The 20,818-nt window shown below is 37.3% G+C and overlaps 1 protein-coding gene across 1 annotated transcript in view; it reads left to right on the forward strand.

The window, feature by feature from the left end:
• ADGRB3 (adhesion G protein-coupled receptor B3) overlaps positions 1-20,818 on the forward strand; it is an 840,391-nt gene that overhangs the window by 773,991 nt on the left and 45,582 nt on the right. Inside the window, exons 21-26 of the mRNA XM_061131956.1 lie at positions 2,732-2,882; positions 5,487-5,556; positions 8,356-8,422; positions 10,967-11,052; positions 18,483-18,581; positions 18,899-19,070. Coding sequence (XP_060987939.1) covers positions 2,732-2,882; positions 5,487-5,556; positions 8,356-8,422; positions 10,967-11,052; positions 18,483-18,581; positions 18,899-19,070 — 645 coding nt within the window. The remainder of the gene's footprint in view (positions 1-2,731; positions 2,883-5,486; positions 5,557-8,355; positions 8,423-10,966; positions 11,053-18,482; positions 18,582-18,898; positions 19,071-20,818) is intronic.

Genomic DNA, 20,818 nt, shown 5'->3' on the forward strand with positions numbered 1-20,818 from the left:
TGTGGGAGCCGAGTCACCTTCGTGTGTCTGGTGGTAGGAAGAGGTGAGCAGATGGCAAGATATCAACACTTAGAGAGAAGGAACGTCAACGTTTGACTTTATAATTGACAAAATCCCAGTACCGCAGGATCCAAAGGATGGTTGATCTCTGTGGGTTACCGAGGTGGGACTTAGGTTCTACGAGAGAAGAAATTAAAAAATCCTGAACCCCAAACTTAGAATAGCCACTTTGTGGAAACTGATGTAACAAATGTGCAAATAACAGACTTTACTTGAAGACTGCTATTTATAAAAGTTGTATTTTAAAAGACAGCTTAGCAACTGTATCGGTAGAAAGATCAGTGTGTGTTTCATGAAGTGCAGTATCTGACTTTATACTGACCCTTCATATGATAATGAAGCAAAATGTATCTCCTTCTCTCTCCCAGCATCATAGGTTTTTGCTGCACCCTTGACTTTAGACCTGTCAGTTCGCATATACACTTTCCTTAGGTTGAGACAGCTTAACTCCATACTTGGAGCACTTTCTGGTCATTTACGAATATTCCCCTGACCATGGTAGAATGCAACCACCCACAGGGTCTTACTTCTCTAGTTACTATTTATTCCCCCTACATGTAGTGGCCTATCTTTGTTCAGAGAGACATGAATTATTAAAATATGAATGTCAATAGCCCCAAATTATTTTTATTAGTCATATGTCAATTTGTATCAGAATTAAAGGAAGTCCCAAAGTAACAAACATAATGTAGAGAGAGCAAATTAAAAGTCTCTGTATTGAGATCTTGAGCATTTTATTATTTCTTACAAAATTTCCATGCATCTAGCACTTAGCATTTAAATAATTCAGCATTTTACATTGTTTTAGGTAACCCTGTATTGATAGTTTATAAATCAATAAACACAAGTTACTGAGGTGAGACAAAAGGATGGAAGGAAACAACAGGTGAATTAGAATGTGTAACTAGTCCAGGAATTGAATGGAGAAGTTATCTTTGAAGTTCAAATCTATAAGAGACTGCAGATTGGGAATGAGCAAAGTAATCAGCCTGCAGATGTTTAAACTTCAACTTGGAAAAAAGCCTCAGTGTCTCAAGTACAGAAGGAATCAGAGTTGGGTAAAGCTCCTACATTCTGGCTGAAACAGGAATAAAGTGATGAGGAAGAGGATGCTGGAAATCCATGACTTTCTCAGGCTGAAAATTATTTGTTTTCTAAGAATAAATTTAAGCACCAAGTATATTTAAGTACCACGTGAGATAAGGAACCCCATGCTGAAAACTGGTAACAACACCTTTTTTTAGTTCTACTTAAAATGATGATGACTGTGGTCATAATCGGTTAAGCACTTGCTGAGTATAGTCCTACTCAGCATCTGTATATTATCCCTCATCATTAAAACAACCTGATGAGATAAACGTGATCAAGGTCTTTCTGTAGGATAAGAAGGACTGAACATCTGGTGAATTTTGAAAGAATAAAAAATATGAATAATTTGATCTAAGATATGAAAGACATTTGACTTTAGCAGCGGATCAGAGTAGAGGGAGAAAGGAGGGGCTGTGTTAATTCTTTTATTTCTTTGTTATGAGTTTTTAGTGATCTTTTTTGTAGCTCTATGTTTTCCTTTTCTCAATTTTTTGAAATAACCAGGACTGAAACTGACCAAGGAAAGTTTACAAAGACTTGCATTTTAACAAGATTTACACAAAGAAATTATACCAGTGATGAAGTAAGTAGCAGCCGTTACCAAAGTGAAGCTGCTCATCTTTGCACATGAGTCATAAGTAACTAATGGTGACACATTTAATTGATTAAGTTACACAAAGAAACGTATCTATGAAATCATGGCTGTGTACTGCCTGTGACGCAATTAGTTTTTCAAAACAATTTGATTATGACACAGCTTATAATATAAGGACACAGAGCAATGTGTTAAGTAAGTATCTTCCCAGCTGGAGCAGTGGTAGAAGCCACCTGCCAAGGCAGGAGACGCAAAGAGACGGAGGTTTGATCCCTGGGTCGGGAAGATCCCCTAGAGAAGGAAATGGCAACCCGTTCTAGTATTCTTCCCTGGAAAATCTCATGGACAGAGGAGCCTGGTGGGCTACAGTCCATGGCGATGCAAAGAGTCGGACATGATTGAGCGACTGTGCACACACGCAGAATGTATTAAGTACTTTAAAATACATATGTTACTTTTGTTCTAGGCTATTAGCCAAACCTCATTTTGCACTTTGCTCTTATACTTTGAATATCACATGTGTATAAAAGCAAAGTAATTTTTTTCTTTTGAAAGACTGTGGCGATATAATCGGAACGTCAGCAGATAAAACAGCAAAGCACTAGTGGTTTAAAAGGAGGGATAAACAGTGTAGCCAAAAGAATTATGCAAGATGTCTATAACTTAAACCAAAGCAAGGACCATTCCCATAATTATGATTCAAGAAAAAAAAATCAAGGAAAGTTATAATTTTAATCTCCCTTGAGTTTAAATTTACATTCAGGCTTCTTCTCGTAAAAAATTGAACACACAGATGAAATTAGAACTTTTATTCTGTAAGATACTGTACAGGTTAAAGACTCCATGGTTTCTAGTTTCTGTAAACAATTACTCTGTCACAAAGAAGAAGTAGATATTTGAAGTAAAAGCAATGAGTTGGAGATTAACAACCCTCTGAAAGACACATGATCGCCCCCATGTTGAGCTGAGTCTCTTCTGTTTCCACAGAGCATCTGTACAACCACCACAGCATTTTTGCACTTTTTCTTCCTGGCTTCATTCTGTTGGGTTTTGACTGAAGCGTGGCAATCATATATGGCTGTAACTGGAAAAATTAGAACACGGCTTATAAGGAAACGCTTTTTGTGCCTTGGATGGGGTAAGCATATTGCTATTCCCTTTTGTGCTCTTGTTAAAATGACTTTGAACACTGCTGTAATGAATGAAGTTGGAAGCTGTGATTATCCCCAGGCTACTTTTCTTTGTGTCTAATTCGGTATGTCGAAGTGGAAATATAGGATGCTAGTCATTTTGGAACTTTCTTTGAGGCTGTGGAACTTTAAAAAGGAGTGAATACTGGATGGCCATGTAGCTGGTCAGTTGGTAATCAATAGTGCCCCCGTGGTAGTAAATGAGACCTAAGGTATCTACAGGCAAGAAATCAAAAGTATTCTCTACTACAGGTTCTGAAAATGCAAAATGTCTTAAGTTCAGTGCTCAAAACATGATGTTGTTGTCATATACACTAACCATGTACTGCCCACATGAAAGCTTTGAAGAGTTCATTTCAAGAGAGCTATTCACGACACAGGAGAAAGCCATCTAGACCATGAATGAAACCACATGGCTAGTCCGTGGAGTTCTCAAAGGAAACAGAGAAACTGCTGATAGGCTGGGGATGAATTAATTTTTCATTAGAAAAAGTTCCTCTCACATTGCCTTATGAAATGGGAATCTGGAGGACCTATACATTCCAAAGGGCCAGTTCTAAAGTTTAACTGGAATTAATGAATTCATTTAGTTTAATTAGAATTAATTAATTAAAAAACTAGTTTTAGAAAAAGCTCAGGATTTTTTCATGTTTGCCTTTGAGTTTCAAAAGACTTATACTAAAACAAAATGGGGAAATTTGGACCAAAGATATAAAAAATGAATGCTAGAGGGAACCTAAAGAATCACAAATAAGTGGACTTATTACCATGTCAAAATAATCATGCTAGAAAAACACAGGACCAAGAGCACAAAGGTTATCCATCAGATTTCAGCCAGGGGTTGTTGTGTCTGCACAGGCAAGTGGTAAAACTATTAAGAAGAGACTGGAGAATGTAATATTCTTATACTGTTAATACTTTTAGTCTGAATTTCATGATAAAGACCATCTAAAGCTGGAATGGTATTGAATCAGGGTTTGACTAGATCCAAGAACTACAGTATATAGGGAAATGAAGACTTCCCTTGAAGTATAAAGAATAGCAATTTACAGGAACCTTAACTACCTTATTTAACATCATTACCAAAGGTGATCTTGAGGAGAAGGGTGTATAGCTTCACAGGGTCTCCAGGTTTACAGATAATACTAAACTATTCTGGGTAGTGAAAAAGCTAAACCAATGGTTCTAGACTGTGAGGAAGTCTGAGAGTGGGCAGAATAGTGGCATATGAGTTTCATGATGGCAAAGTGCAATGTAATAATTTAGAAAAAAAAATTAATCTAAGTTATATGGAATGAAGACTGTTTGCTTTTCAGCTTAGGACCCAGAAGAGGATTTTTTTCTGACAAACTTGGTTTAGCCAATCAAAGAAGTCAACTATATGAAAAAGGAGAAGAACAAGGAGGAAGAAAAGAAAAAGGGAGGAGGAGATATTTAACATATATGTGTGTGTGTGTGTGTATGTGCATGCACATGTGTATATATACACATGTATAAATATACATACACACATATACTTTATATATTACGTATATATATGCACACAGACACGCACACAGACCAGTATTTGTTAAAAAAAATGTTGTGTCTCTTGGAGTTCCCATCATTTAAACCTCGTGAAGGAGTGTGGTATCATTTTTAAATTTCCAGAAGAAAATAGCCAGGATAAGGAAAAATGATAGGAGGGAAAATGATGAGTGGAGGGGACACAGGTAAATGATCAGAAGATGAACTTTTCAATCAGAAAAAACAAGCATGGGCTTCTTGAAAAAAAGGCAGGGTCTTCTAGAACTTAAAAAAACAAATTAAACAGCTTAGGTCAGACTGAATCCCACTCACCAAACACAGGGAGTTTCTGTTGAACTTGAGCAAGGTAAGCATGATTCATAGAAACATAAAGGAGAAGATGTCAGGTCAGAGTTGCTGCAGGGATGCTGGCACTTGAATGCCAAGAGGGACTAAGGCCCAGAGTGTTACCTACCTAGAGGTTCATGAAGAAAAATTGGCCTAAATCTCTGACCTTCATCCAGGATTGTGCCTCAGGGCCCTTAACCTTGTTCCTACATTCTTGTTAGTATAAGTAAATCATAAAGAGTTAAATGATGAGATATATTTTTTCTGTCTTATTATAAGTATGCTTGATATGGATCAACATGAGGTCAACTGTACATTCCACTTCTGTGATATTCCATCACCCCAGAACATCCATTTTTTTGCCTTTCTGATTTTATAGCTAGAAATTCCTTTATAGGAATGTAAACCCCTAGGGAAAAAATAACTTAAAAAGATATACTAAATCTCTGTTATGAGTTTCTTTTAAACTCACGTCAAATGCAGTGGTAACCTAGCAACATCAGAGAAATGCACTGACTTAAAAACCCAGCTATCACGCTCATATCTTTGTACTTGGAAGAAATCTTATAATACTTTATGAAGGGACGCCTCCACAGGAGGTCCCAACAGTTTCGGTGTCCAGGTCTGCCCTGGCTTGCTGGAGCCTGGGTGCACGGTGGCGGTGGCGAATGTGACATGTGACAATGCTTTCCTTGCAGGTTTGCCGGCGTTAGTGGTGGCCACGTCCGTAGGCTTCACCAGGACAAAAGGATATGGCACTGATCACTAGTAAGTCCGTCCACGGTGATAAATCTTATTTATAATTAAGTAAATTGTCAAATATGCTGCGTTAGTCTTGGCTGGCACTGCTGATGGCTTGTACTCACTCACTGAGTCATGAACAGTGGTTGAAGTCACTTTATGAGGAATGATGTAAAGTGCCTTAAATGCACAAAAGTTCAGCATTGAATGCTGCAAGGCTGTTTAGAATCCTTTCAATTTCCCATTTCTTTGTAACACCAGAGTCTTAATTTCTTTCTTTCTTTGAAATTAACTTTTGTTGGAATATAGTTGATTTACAATGTTATGTTAGTTTCTGCTGTACCGCAAGTGAATCAGTTTTATATATATATATACATTTCCACTCTTTTTTTAGATTGTATTCCCATATAGGTCATTCCAGTATTAATGATTAAGTAGAATCATAATTTGTAAAATATTTCTATATTTACTTTGCATGTTCCATCTCAGATGCATTTTTAAAGACCTGGATAAATCTTGGCACGTTTACATTTTAAAATAGGACTCTTATCTGAGCTTCTGATTTCGCAGATGATAATATATACTGGCAGCAGCCACGTTTTGTCACAATACTTCAAGTTTTGTTGCTGTATTAGGGAGATATGTATTCAAACTCAAAGGCCAGGGAATCAGTAGACCACATTATAGAATGCCCGGGCTACGGAAGAAATTAGAAGGGAGTAAAGGGGGATGTGGTAGCAGCCTACCCTAATCAGACCTGTAATACTGAGAACATTCTGTGGGAGAATATGTCAAGTTTATATTTAATATTTCAAATGTAAAGCAGTGCACTCTTATCTTTTACTTCATCTGCTCTTTAAAGTAGAGTAGACAGTTGAGAAATGGGGAAGAGGATGGCATCTTGTTAGAAGCGTAAGTCTTAAAAGGAGATGTCCTATTTAATTGTCCTCAGGTTTGAGATAGGAACTGGGGCTAATTAGGCCCTTGGTGGGTTCATCTAAGTGGAAAGTGTGCCAAGAGACACCACTGGACCTGCCATCCAAAGGAAACTTCCGAAGAATTGCAAGAACTCATGTCATCAGAGCACTTGTTTTTCTCATACAATCAACAGCTTGGACCGATAGTGTATGCTGTAGAGCTGTCTTCCTATAGCACCGTTACCTTTCATCTATTATTTTTCAAAATAGCATGACTCCTTTTGAAAGCCACTGTGGTAGGGATATGGAAAGAAGTAGGATTATAGATGGCACGGTTCCAGCTCTCAAGGAGTGTATGATTGAACATGAATGCAGTACAAGCAGGAAAGTATCAATTTGAAGATGAATTTACGCAAAACTTCGGGAGAAGTTTAGTGGCAGTCTTGGAGACACCAAACTGAAGTGTTCTATCATACCTAAGGGCTTTTCCTCCAGGTATTTTGTTTTAAAAATAGATAATAAATTGTTGATCTCAAAGTGGGAAAGTAGAATTTTATCAATTTTCTGTTATGACCAAGGAGCGATAACTAGATGCAGACTTTGAAAACACACACACACTGATTTACATAGTAACGTTCACTATTAAGTGTATATAATCCTGTGAGTTAACCAATGCATGAGTTATGTATCCACCACCACAACCAATATAAAAAAGTTCTTAGAGGAGGAGAGAACAGTATTGCTAAGTGTTCTTTTTAATAAGTTTATTTATTTATTTCGGCCGTGCTGGGTCTTTGCTGCACGGACCTTTCTCTGGTGGTGGTGAGCAGGGGCTCATCTCGAGCTGTGCTGCTTCTCACTGGGGTGGCTTCTCTTGTTTCGTAACTTGGCCTCCAGGGAGCGAGGGCTTCAGTGGTTTCAGCATGTGGGGTCAATAGTTGCAGCTCCCAGGCTCTTGAGGACAGGCGTAATAGCTGTGGCACACAGGCTTAGGCACTGTGGCATGTGGGATCTTCCTGGGTCAGGGATCGAACCTGCGACTCCTGCATTGGCAGGTGGACTCTCTACCACTGAGCCATCAAGGAAGCCCCAGGTATTGTTAATGGTTGATCGTTGTTCATTTTGGAGGCAGCATGCTGATTCAGGGGACTGAGAAGAGGTCAAGGAGAGGTGCATGAAATGGTAGACATGACTGTATCCGGAAGACCTGTGCCAGTCCTTTGCTGTGACAGAATGAGCATTTTTACCTAAATGGTTACTGTCTTTGTCCGTGAAAACCTGCAGCTCTTGGGGAATCTACTAATTGAAACAAACACAGCTACACTTATTTTTATTCAAAAGCTTATCTTTAGTGATTTTTTTTTAGCAGTCTGGGAAAAAGTAAAATTGGGAGAAAGAAAAAAGCAAGCAAAATGTAGATTATCTGTTCCCTGCAATGATGGCTTTTAAACCAGTATCTTCCACTATCTCAATGGCCTCAAGGAAGAACAGGTAAATGGCACGTATAAGACTCTAAAAATACACTGTTCCTGCTTCAGAGTATACTTGAAAAATTCCGTAATGGATATAAAGCAGCATTTTGCATAACTTAATGGTTACCTTTGTACTGAAAGTCACTGTAAAAATCTCACTGCAATAGTAACTTGTGTAAAATTTTTTAACTGCCTGACAGCAAGGCCTCATAATCAAAGTTTCTTTTCTGTGAGATGTATATGGTATTTGTTACTCATGAAATGTGCTAATTTTAGCTTTTTTCCATATCTTCCATGTGGTTTTAAAAAAACTATGAACCTTTGAAATATGCCAGAATTCCAAGAGTAATCACATGGTCCAAGCTGTTTGTGTCACACGTTAGTGATCTAATATGTGTCACTAATTGGTGCTAGTTTTTATCTGATGTTCTTTCCAGCTGCTGGCTCTCTCTTGAAGGAGGTCTGCTCTACGCCTTTGTGGGACCTGCAGCTGCTGTTGTCCTGGTAAACACCAAAATCAGCTTAATTGTTTTTCTTTAACAAAGAAAGTCTACTTTGCTTCCATTAAAGAATGACACTTTCGTATTGATTGTGCGGAAATTTTAAAGTTTGATGAATCGTTACTTAAATTTTAATGTTGATATCTATCCAGTGCTTTATTATGCTAAAATATTCTTATGTTGAAGCCTGAAGAATATTAAGCATGGGAGTATGGGATTTCTCTTTCAGGAATTTCACATTTGTGAAGAAGTTTGAGTAAGTTTCGGTAAATTCTTCCTTGTTAGCGTATAGAATTTCCTCATTTATTATTATTTCACTACTACACCTTTATACTTTCATAATATGATCTACATAATTATTGAGATCTCTTAATAATAACTGGGGCTGACACCAAATATCAACAAGAAAGTGTATGTTCCTGTGTCAAAGTTTCTCCTCCTCACTGCTGCAGATGTTTGTTTGTTTTTTTCATTTATTTTTTGCTGCATATGTTTTGAACTGGACATTTCTTTGTTGTGGGGCTGCCCTGTGTATTTATCAGTACCACTGGCATCTACCTACTAAATAACAATGATACCCTTCAAGTTGTAATAATCAGAAAATGTCTCCAGAGATTTTGCAGTGTTCACTGAGGGTACAAATCACCCCCCTCTAGTTGAGAACCCCTACCATATTTATGCATGAAGTTTTACAAATTTTTCTTTTTTGAATCACAAAATAATTCCTTTGCATGTTTACTTATAGGAATGTGAAAATTTTCCACTAACTTGCCTTTCCTCTGTGTCTCTGAATTTATTGATTACAAATCTTTCTTATCTAATAAGTCTTTGAGAAATGTCAGAGAAAAAGGAAACAATCTGAATTAAATGCAAGGATGCATTTCTCTGTACAATCAGATTTCTAATTGAAAAGCTACCTTTTCGATTATTGAACAAATCATTCAATAAGTTGGAAGCTGGAGATATTTTTTTAATAGCTCTTTGTGGTTTTTCTTTCTTTAAAGTTTGTTCTTCCTCCTCTGAATTATAAAAGGGAGCAGAAACTGTTGGTGATTTACAAGAAAAGCTAGGCATGAGTGTTAGAAGAGCACAGGAAAACTAAAACTATCAGGCACAGTTCTATCCACTGCATTGAATTTTTATTTAATCAACTGAATTATTTCCCTAGGCTTCTAGATTAATATACACATAACCCTAAAGTGAAGAAACAATGAGTATGTGTGTAATTGAAAGACAAAAGTTCTTTGGAGTGGTGATGAATTCTCTCATGTTTAAATTGTAGACTAATAGAATCCACAGAATACAGTTTTTTTAGTTCAAATAATAGATAGATGAATATGAGTCAGCCTTTCTCTTGATCAAATGGCATCTTGTTAGGAAGCTATGAAGAGTGACACCTTCTAAGTCTTTACCTAACAGTTTCTTTGGATCTTCTTTACACCAGTAATTAAGCAGATTCTATCTGTATATTCCATCTGCTCAAAGTATATTGGAGAAGTATTAGTTTCTTTTTTATCGACTAGTATCCTGCTTCATTTAAAACAGATTTTTCACAAGCTAGTAGTTGCATTGTACAGGCTTCACTATTTGCAGTGGGTGTCGCACCAAGATTCTTTCGACCTTGGAGGGTAAGGGGCAGGGAGGCAAAAAGGAGAAAATGTTTTTCCTTGATTATCTTGGTTTCAGCATTGTACTGGATTCCTTTATCAGGAAGTGCCGGCAGGTTAGAGAACCCAGCGCACTTATAATAAAGCTGCTACAACTAGACCACAGCTCTCTCTACAGCTATTTACAATTTGACTTGAGGAAGATGAATATGTGTGATTTCATCTCAGCTGTGTTATGCAAGAGACCTTTTAAATGGATAGAAGAGTCTTAGAGATGCTGAGACTGGTTCAATAGAGCACATTATAAAAATTAGTGTAAGTGTCCATCTGAAAGGATGCTGGTGAATTGAATAGGCTTTACCCTTTGTCTAGAAAAGCAAGGTGCATTAAAATGCCCCCAGTCTCCTGGGAGAAAACAGTTGCACATCACGAAGAACTGAGGCGTTCTGCTCTCCCAGTTCTGGGCAGTGACAAACCTTAGCTCCTTTGCCTGGCTGGACTCACCCTGGCTGCACATTGCAAGAGATGATCTTCTGATACCGTGACATAGTGTAAAACTTATTAGTCCATTTGTCTTATTCAAGGATGATTCAGAGAGAAGAATACTAGATTGGCATAATATGGCAATTTAAAAGTTAGGCCGTTCAATATTAATTTCCTCAGCGTTAACTGCAAAGCATGGACATTAAATGGGCTGAATGTACTTTAAGACATTAAAGTAACCCACCTAGCCAGCTCACGAGAATCCTTTAAGAGATGGACTCTAACACTGCTGTTAAATTGCCCTATTTTCCTGTATGCACTTATGAAATATTTGAGAAGGGCTTCCTGTCACTACCATTGTGAGTACGTAATTCTGCCAAGGTTGTGAATGGATAAAAGTGGGTTCTTGGGAAAAATCAGGGACCTGATTCCCTTCAACCTTTGTTTCTGTCTGACAGGTCAACATGGTGATTGGCATTTTGGTATTTAATAAACTTGTTTCAAGAGATGGGATCCTAGATAAAAAGCTCAAACACAGAGCCGGGTAAGCTGCAATTGGTGGATTTTGAAGGGTCTTTACAGCGCGTCCCACTCACCAGTCCCAGATCACCGACTGCCTTTGACTGGGCCTTGGATTTTGTTCTTGAGAAACCGGTGTGTATGGTAGACTATGCCATTCGAGCTTCCAATGGGCTGTTCTTAAGAGGTGTCAGCAAAGTCTGAAAATAATTAAAAAGTCCATTAAGAAAATCTGGATTTGTTTGTGTGTATTGCCTGTTTGTAAGATAAGAAGATTAAATATTAAGGCTAGACTTAAAATAATTGTTCTTGGGTGAGAGTCTCAAAGACCTCCTACTTTTGGTCACAAAGGAGAGGAGGATAAATTGAACCTAACTTCAGTATGGGACACGACAGAATAAGGACATGTAAACCTTAGTAGGGCAAAAATGCTGCATTTTATTTGTTCATTGTATATATCAGAAAAATTCTTCACTCGAAATAATCAGGAAACACTAGTTTTATCATACATTCATTTTTATGACATTTTCACTATGCCTTGCTAGAAAGTTACTCATAATTTTCACTTGCACATTTTAACCACTTATAAAATTTTGCAAAGTATCTCCTTTAATTTTACTATTATTATAATATCACCATATCTAATGACTTAATAGCATTTCATAAGCAGGTTGATAGCAGCTTTTTAAAGTTATATCATTAACTCATAAATTTGTAAAACCTTGAATGAAATAGTAATGTCTTTGAATTTCCCTTTGTATCTTTTCTTATAAAAAGTTTATAGCTTTCTCCTTTCTGTTTAACTGTACCCCCATTCAAAGCTTACCCCAGATGTTCTCATTTCTTTAAATAATCTATGGTATCCTTAATAGTCATAGTATTTTATCACTGGCTGGTGTGAATTTTAAGCTGTTCATGTGTTTATAGTCTATGTAATAATTTAAGAGACAAGATGGTCTCGGCATTTTCCCCCTATTAAAAGATTAGGTTTAATGGCTTTCAGTATGAAGTTGGATATCATTCAGATCCAACATTAGAACTGCAATGATGTAATAAACACGTAATTGGTGGCTCCTTTCTGAGGGGGGATCACTTCCCATCTGGAAGCCTCTTTCATTTCAGATAAGTCTCTAAAGCAGCTTTAAACAGGCAGACTGGAGCTTTCACAGACACTGAGCTTCCTATGCCATTTAAACTCGAAACTTTCACACTATTGATCGATAGTCTGATGTATGGTTAAAATTAGAGCACAGCTACTTCAGTTGTTTCTGCCTAGGTTAATCATGTTAGAATAAATTGTTCATACTGAGTACTGGATATAGAAACTCATTTCTGCCACTAGCAGTGTAAAGTTGTATAATTACTTGCTTAAATTGAGGGTGGAGTGGGTTAGTGGTTAAGATAAAGCTTTGAAGTAAAAGAGAAAATCATGCTCAGTATTTAGCTCTGCACTTTCTTAGCTCTGTGTATCTTTGGGCATGGTATTTCATCTTTCTGCAGCTCAGTCTTCTTACCTATAAAATGGGAGTAGTAACTTTTGCCTCATGATAGAGTATATGAAAAAAAAAATGTGTATAAAGCATTTAGAGTATCTAGCAAATAGCAAGCAAGCACTCACTCAGCATTGGCAACTCTTATTATGTAAGTTGAAGAAGCCAAAGCTGGACAGCTTGTTTGCAAAGGACCCTGAACTTCTATCAGGCAAGCATCCATGATTCCACCATTCATGACACTGAGGCCAGAAAAAGAGATGAGATTATCAGAATAAGCATAATGCTAAGGATTTATTAAATTCAGTCAGTATTTTTTTCTCATTTGATTGTTTTGTATGCAATACACAGTTTGATTCATGTAACTCTTAGTAAGAGAGTACGTAGGTTTAGGAGAAATGACATCATTATGAACATAGAAATGACAATATCATTATGAATAATTTCTATATTCAATTTACATATTAATTTTAAATTAATTTCAATCTGTATATTAATTTTAAAATCCCTATTTCTAAAAATGTCACAGAAGATACATCTGTTTTACTGGGAAAACTGAGTCAAACAGTTTTTTTTTCCTGGTTCAAAGGCCACTACTGGAGAAATAGAAAAAAAGTTAATACAAGCTAAAAAAGCAGAATGTTGGTTACTGTCCAAAGCAGAAAGGGACTATTAATAAATTAATTACTCTAGGCTTAAATTTCTTTACAATAGAAAATTCTATTTTAGCTTAAAGATTGAAATTTGCTTTCTATTCCGATGTGTGATTGAATGGATTTTTCCGATCTGAACATTTGCAGCTAATTTCTAGTTTCCAGAGAAGCAGTGAGGCCAATAATGCAGATTTCAGTGAAGAACAAATAATCAGAATTATCTAAAGAAGCATTAGGCAAGAAGCTAATTGATTAACTTAATTGACTCCCTAATTGTAAACATAGACCATTTCAGGTTATTTGACTATATATATATATATACTTATATATATATATATATATACACACACACATAAGTACATATATACATATATATATATGTATATATATATATATATACATACCAAGTGTTTCTTTTGCGACATTATAATTTGGAATCAAATATAGTACCAACATGTTCTATTGTATCAACATATTTCTCCTCCCATTTTACCTACTTCTTTATTTCCTTTCTTCTTTTCATCATCAATTATTAGAAACTGCCAAGCATATAGTTTATGCTCAGTAAAGATTAATAGAAGAATGGGTGCATGCATATTAAAACAATAATACAATAATTAGACAAGTTTTGTAATACCCAAACTAGAGTAATTTTTTCTAATACATAAAGTATAGTTAGTTACCAAGGGGGAATTTGTTGCAAATATCAACATATCTTATATAAAGTGATATTTGGAAAAGCGGGAAAATAAGATAAAATGACCTGTGTCTTTTTAGAACATCTCAAATAAGATATTTCATTTTCTCCTTTTTTCCTGCAATGGAACTTTCCTATCTACTGTTATGAAGTGTATAATGTGAAGAATTTTGGTATAGGCATTCTCTTGGGAGCACTGGCCAGTGAAGCATTCATGAACCAAACTGGGTAGACTGTTATTATTTGGAAAAGTCTGAATACTTGTGGCTAGTACCTTTACCCTAGGTTGAATCAGTAAAGTGAATCATATTCTTCACCCCCACATCTAACTCTGAGAGTTTTGATCTTTCTCATGGGGTCTACTGATTAATCTGGTTACTTAATAACTTTCAGATTTATCTTCTTATCAAAGTTCAATTCACCAATGAGGGCACCTCTTTAAAAGAAACCAGACATTCTGAATTATGAGCCCCTTGTCACTTTCTATGTTCTGCCATTTTTAGTTTAAACATGGTACTACAGGTCCACCACAGTATTAGTTTTTTAAAAACACGTACTGGGAAAACCTGATCAGTTCAGTTCAGTCAAACTCTTTGTGACCTCATGGACTGCAGCACACCAGGCCTCCCTGTCCATCACCAACTCCCAGAACTTGCTCAAACTCATGTGCATCAAGTCAACCATCCAACTATCTCATCCTCTGTCATCACCTTCTTCTCCTGCCTTCAATCTTTCCCAGCATCAGGATCTTTTCCAATGAATCAGTTCTTCCCATCAGGTGGCCAGAGTATTGAAGCTTCACCTTCAGCATCAGTCCTTCCAATGAATATTCAGGACTGATTTCCTTTAGGATTGACTGGTTTGATCTCTTCCCAGTCCAGTTCAGTTCACTTCAGTCCAGTCGCTCAGTCGTGTCCAACTCTTTCTGACCCCACGGACTGCAGCACACCAGGCTTCCCTGTCTGTCACCAACTCCCGGAGTTTACCTACTTCTCAAACTCATGTTCATTGAGTTGGTGATGCCATCCAACCATCTCATTCTCTGTCATCCCCTTCTCCTCCTGCCTTCAATCTTTCCCAGCATCGGGGTCTTTTCCAATGAGTCAGTTCTTCGCAAGAGGTGGCCAAAGTATTGGAGTTTCAGCTTCAGCATCAGTCCTTCCAATGAATCTCCAGGACTGATTTCCTTTAGGATGGACTGGTTGGATGTCCTTGCAGTCCAAGGGACTCTCAAGAGTCTTCTCCAACACCACAGTTCAAAAGCATCAACTCTTCGGCGCTCAGCCTTCTTCACGGTCCAACCCTCACATTCATACATGACCACTGGAAAAACCAAAACTTTGACTAGATGCACCTTTGTTGGCAAAGTAATGTCTTTGCTTTTTAATATGCTGTCTAGGTTGGTCATAACTTTTCTTCCAAGGAGCAAGCATCTTTTAATTTCATGGCTGCAGTCACCATCTGCGGTGATTTTGGAGCCCAAGAAAATAAAGTCTCTCACTGTTTCCCCATCTATTTGCCATGAAGTGATGGGACCAGAATGCCATGATCTTAGTTTTCTGAATGTTGAGTTTTAAGCTAACATTTTCACTCTCTTCTTTCACTTTCATCAAGAGGCTCTTTAGTTCTTCTCTTTCTGCCATAACTGTAGTATCATCTGCATATATGAGGTTATTGATATTTCTTCTGGCACTCTTGATTCCAGCTTGTGCTTCATTCAGTCCAGCATTTCTCATGATGTGCTCTGCATATAAGTTAAATAAGCAGGGTGACAATATATAGCCTTGACATAACCCTTCCCCAATTTGGAACCAGTCCATAGTTCCATGTCCAGTTCTAACTGTTGCTTCTTGACCTGCATACAGATTCCTCAGGAGGCACGTCAGGTGGTCTGGTATTCCCATCTCTTGAAGACTTTTCCACAGTGTGCTGTGATCCACACAGTCAAAGGCTTTGGCATAGTCGATAAAGCAGAAGTAGATGTTCTTCTGGAACTTTCTCACTTTTTTATGATACAACAGATGTTGGCAATTTGACCTCTGGTTCGTCTGCCTTTTCTGAATCCAGCTTGAACATCTGTAAGTTCTTGGTTCACATACTATTAAAACCTCTCTGGGAGAATTTTGAGCATTACTTTGCTATTGTGTGAAATGAGTACAATTGTGCCTTAGTTTGAACATTCTTTGGCATTGCCTTTCTTTGGGATTGGAATGAAAACTGACCTTTTCCAGTCCTGTGGTCACTGCTGAATTTTCCAAATTTACTGGCATATTGAATCCAGCACTTTCACAACATTATCATTTAGGATTTGAAATAGCTCAACTGGAATTCCATCACTTCCATTATCTTTTCGTAGTGAATGCTTCCTAAGGCCCACGTGACTTCACATTCCAGGATGTCTGGCCCTAGGTGAGTGATCACACCATCATGGTTATCTGGGTCATGAAAATCTTCTGTGTATTCTTGCCACCTCTTCGTAATATCTTTTGCTTCTGTTAGGTCCATACCATTTCTGTCCTTTATTCTGCCAATCTTTGCATGAAATGATCCCTTGGTATCTCTGATTTTCTTGAAGAAATCTCTAGTCTTTCCCATTCTGTTGTTTTCCTCTACTTCTTTGCATTGATCGCTTAGAAAGGCTTTCTTATTTCTCCTTGCTGTTCTTTGGAACTCTGCATCCAAATGGGAATATCTTTCCTTTTTCTCCTTTGCCTTTAGCTTCTCTTCTTTTCTCAGCTATTTGTAAGGCCTCCTCAGACAACCATTTTGCCTTTTTGCATTTCTTTTTCTTGGGGATGGTCTAGATCACTGCCTCCTGTACAATGTCATGAACCTCTGTCCATAGTTTTTCAGGCACTCTGTCTATCAAATCTGGTCCCTTCATTCTATTTGTCACTTCCACTGTAAGGGATTTGATTTAGGCTGTACCTGAATGACCGAGTGGTTTTCCCTACTTTCCTCAATTTAAGTCTGAATTGGGCAATAAGGAGTTCATGATCTGAGCTACAGTCAGCTCCCAGTCTTGTTTTTGCTGACTATATAGAGCTTCTCCATTTTCAGCTGCAGAGAATATAATCAGTCTGATTTCAGTATTGACCATCCAGTGATGTCCATGTGTAGAGTCTTCTCTTGTGTTGTTGGAAGAGGGTGTTTGCTATGACCAGTGTGTTCTCTTGGCAAAACTCTCTTAGCCTTTGCCCTGCTTCATTCTGTACTCCAAGGCGAATTTTGCCTGTTACTCCAGGTATCCCTTGACTTCCTACTCTTGTATTCCAGTCCCCTATGATGAAAAGGACATCTTCTTTTGCTGTTAGGTCTAGAAGGTCTTGTAGGTCTTCATAGGACTGTTCAACTTCAGCTTCTGCGTTACTGGTCGGGGCATAGACTTGGATTACTGTGATATTGAATGGTTTGCCTTGGAAATGAACAAAGATCATTCTGTCATTTTTGAGACTGCACCCAAGTACAGAATTTCGGACTCTTTTGTTGACTGTGAGAGCCACTCCATTTCTTCTAAGGGATTCTTGCCCACAGTAACAGATATAAAGGTCATCTGAATTAAATTCACCCAATCCAATACATTTTAGTTCACTGATTTCTAAAATGTCGAAATACAGGGAAAGTCTGTATTTTACACAAAAACATCACATGGTAATGAATGAGAGAACACAGAAGATTATTTCAAGGTGTTTTTGAAATTTGATTCAAATAATTTCTTTTTGGTTCCTCCTAAGAGGGTAAGGTTCTGTTAAACCATTCATTTACAAAATACTCTTTTCTAGAGAAAAATATGTCAAGTTTTTCTACATAATGTGACTTTGCTTCTATGAGATAGTAGATTGAATCTGAACTTACCTGCAGAATCCTATAGAGTTGAATATACCATTTAAAAACTATTAGGTTTGAGTCTGTGACAAAATGTTCAGAAAGAATGTTTTGAACTTAGTGACTATATTAAATGTGTCTTATGAAAGCTAAACTACCACTCTATTTATTATCAACTAATACTTCATCAAATTCATCAACCTCTATATTCAGATCATCCTAAAATATAGGCAATACATTGATGCTAAATGAAATGTCAAAATGTAAATATGTTGGGTTAAAGGCTACATCTTCCTCATAGGACTAAAAGCTTATAATATATATCTCTTTATGATGGACTTCTGAGATACCTCTGTGTATTTCAGAATGTTTTCATTAATATTATGTTCCTCCTGTAAATTACATTGAAAATCTTTGAAACTAGGAATCCTTACCTATTTGATTATCAAGGGTCTGAATAAAGGGTTTTCACTGTATGTCCACACAAATACGTGCTTATTTTTAACTCAGTGTATTGGGCAACTTTGACCTGTAGATCCAAGGGCCATTTATGGTATAAATGATCAAAATATGCTTTGCATGTAACAAAGGCCCATATTATTAAGAGGTAAATGCTACAAAAATAATGTGTAGTGTAAATGCATCTTTAAACATGACCAAGAGAATTCTTCTTTGATAAATATGCTTTTCTGCATGAAATCATATTTAAAAGCTAACTTATAGCAGCAACTTTTTTTTTGGTGACAATTCAATGTTTTGTTCTTTTTGTGGGTGTTCTGTTTGTTTGCAGTCAGATGAGTGAGCCTCATAGCGGTTTGACGCTCAAATGTGCCAAGTGTGGAGTAGTTTCAACAACAGCTTTATCAGCCACCACCGCCAGTAACGCCATGTTAGTCCCAATCATTTACATCTTCTTGTTACGAATCTTTTACCGTGCATGTGAGAAAATGCTATGATGGAAAATAAATCATATTCGCTAATATTAGAACTAAGAACATACTTAAATGTTTGTAATCTGCAACTGCTTTTATAACTATTGTGGGATTGCTTATCAAAAAATAAGTAAAACTGTAGAATCTTATCTGCTTTGTGGCTTCCAAGTTAATATCTTGGTGCCACATACAAGAATGCTTTGTTGAACGGGGATTAGGTTATGGCCTGAGGCGTACGTGCAGCTACATAATGCGGCTCCTTCTCTTCCAACAGGGCGTCTCTCTGGAGCTCCTGTGTGGTGTTGCCCCTTCTGGCTCTGACGTGGATGTCTGCAGTTCTGGCCATGACAGACAAGCGCTCCATCCTGTTTCAAATACTTTTTGCTGTGTTTGATTCATTACAAGGCTTCGTGATAGTCATGGTCCACTGCATTCTTCGAAGAGAGGTGAGAAAGATCATTCTTGCAAGAATGAGGAATGATACTCAGAAGAGTATTTTCCATGTTAATAAATAGGATATTTTCTTTTAATAACCTGGTCTTGAGATTAAAGCTGGTCTCCTCTAAAGACAGTTGTTTGAGAGTCAATGCTAAAGGAAAAAGTTAAGGCAAAGGGGGCTCCTTGGACTCTGAAAGTGACAGATTAAAACAAATGGGACAAAGCAAGGGGAAACACCAGCAAAGGTGCCGAGAGAGGCTATGATGCAATCACAGGTATAGATAAGAGGGTGGGCAGCCTATCTGTAGAAGATAATATGATGCTGTTTCTTAAAGCTGTTCCCTGACTTGTGCTTCTATACACGGCGTAACCCCATTCCTCAAATTTAACTAATTTTGTTTTAGATAGAAAATATTGAAGATGAATGAGCAATTCTTTTGTCTCTATACTAAGGTGTGATTAAGGTTACTCAAATGGGATGATTTTTGATATGGATGCGATGCTTAGAAAACACACAGACACTCCCCAAAAATGGCGACAGTGGAGCATGATAGACAGTCTCCAAGGACTGTAGGTCTATAATCACAGCATTTCTCCAGGTTCTGGTGAGGTTTGCTGGTAGCACTGAGAGAAGGAAGTCATCCTTCATGAACTGAGACTGACTTGCACCAAATCTATCCAGATGAGTGATGGAGTTCACACTTAAATTGTTTAGGGATGAAATATTATTTTCCAACTGGTGCAAAAATTATGCTGCATGCTTGCAAGCACCAACACAGTGTTTACAAGGTTTCTGAGTCATTTTAGTGTTTACTCTGGGGATGGTGGTGACTAAAACACACAGTGACACAGTGCCATGCTAGTAATTTTGAGAAGATGGTATCCACTGTCATTTTCTATTATCTAATTTGCATGAGAACTTTATTATGATGTGCATATTGCAAAACGACACATGTGCATCTGAGTACACATCCCATAGCTTTTACAGTGATGTGTGAAGGTAAGCAAAGTTTTTAACGTCATTTACCAGATGAGGAGAAAAACGTTTCTGAGCTCCTTTAGTATAATACAGATGTCAGCCATAAACCCACAAGTGTATTCCAAGAACATTGTATGATGAAAAACAAGGAAAACAGAAGAATGACTTCACATTGCAAGGGGAAAGGGAATTTCATCACTTAAAAAATCTGATATAGCTCACCATTGCCAGGACATCACAAATTACTACCTAGAATATCAGCATTAAAAACCTTTTAAGTGTTGAATTTTTCATAGACCAAAGTTGCATAAAAATGTTCTTCTCCGACAATAACTATTGAAAGGTTGTTGCTGAACCGCAAAAAGATGCCGGGATTCTTGGCCTATGGAGGAGAAGAATTCAATCCGGGGCCAGAGACAAGGCTTGATCACTCAGAGCTTTTGTGTAATTAACTTTTATTAAAGTATGAAAGAGACAGAGAAAGCGTCTGACATAGACATCAGAAGGGGCAGAAAGAGTACCTCTTGCTAGTGTTAGCCATGGAGTTATATACTTTTAATTAGTTATTACAATGAATCAAAAGAATGTCTCAAGTTTGTGAAAATTTTATCAGACCCACTCCCACAATTTACATTTTAGGATGACAAGATTAGAATTTAACAATAGAAAGATCATACCAGACCCACTCCCATAATACATTCTAAGATATCAGGATTAGTCAGAAGGTTTTCATGAAGGAGAAACTGTCCTTCCAGCCCTCCAGCTGGATACATTGTT

The sequence above is a fragment of the Dama dama genome, chromosome 28 (genome assembly GCF_033118175.1).
Source record: "Dama dama isolate Ldn47 chromosome 28, ASM3311817v1, whole genome shotgun sequence".
NCBI lineage: Eukaryota > Metazoa > Chordata > Mammalia > Artiodactyla > Cervidae > Dama > Dama dama.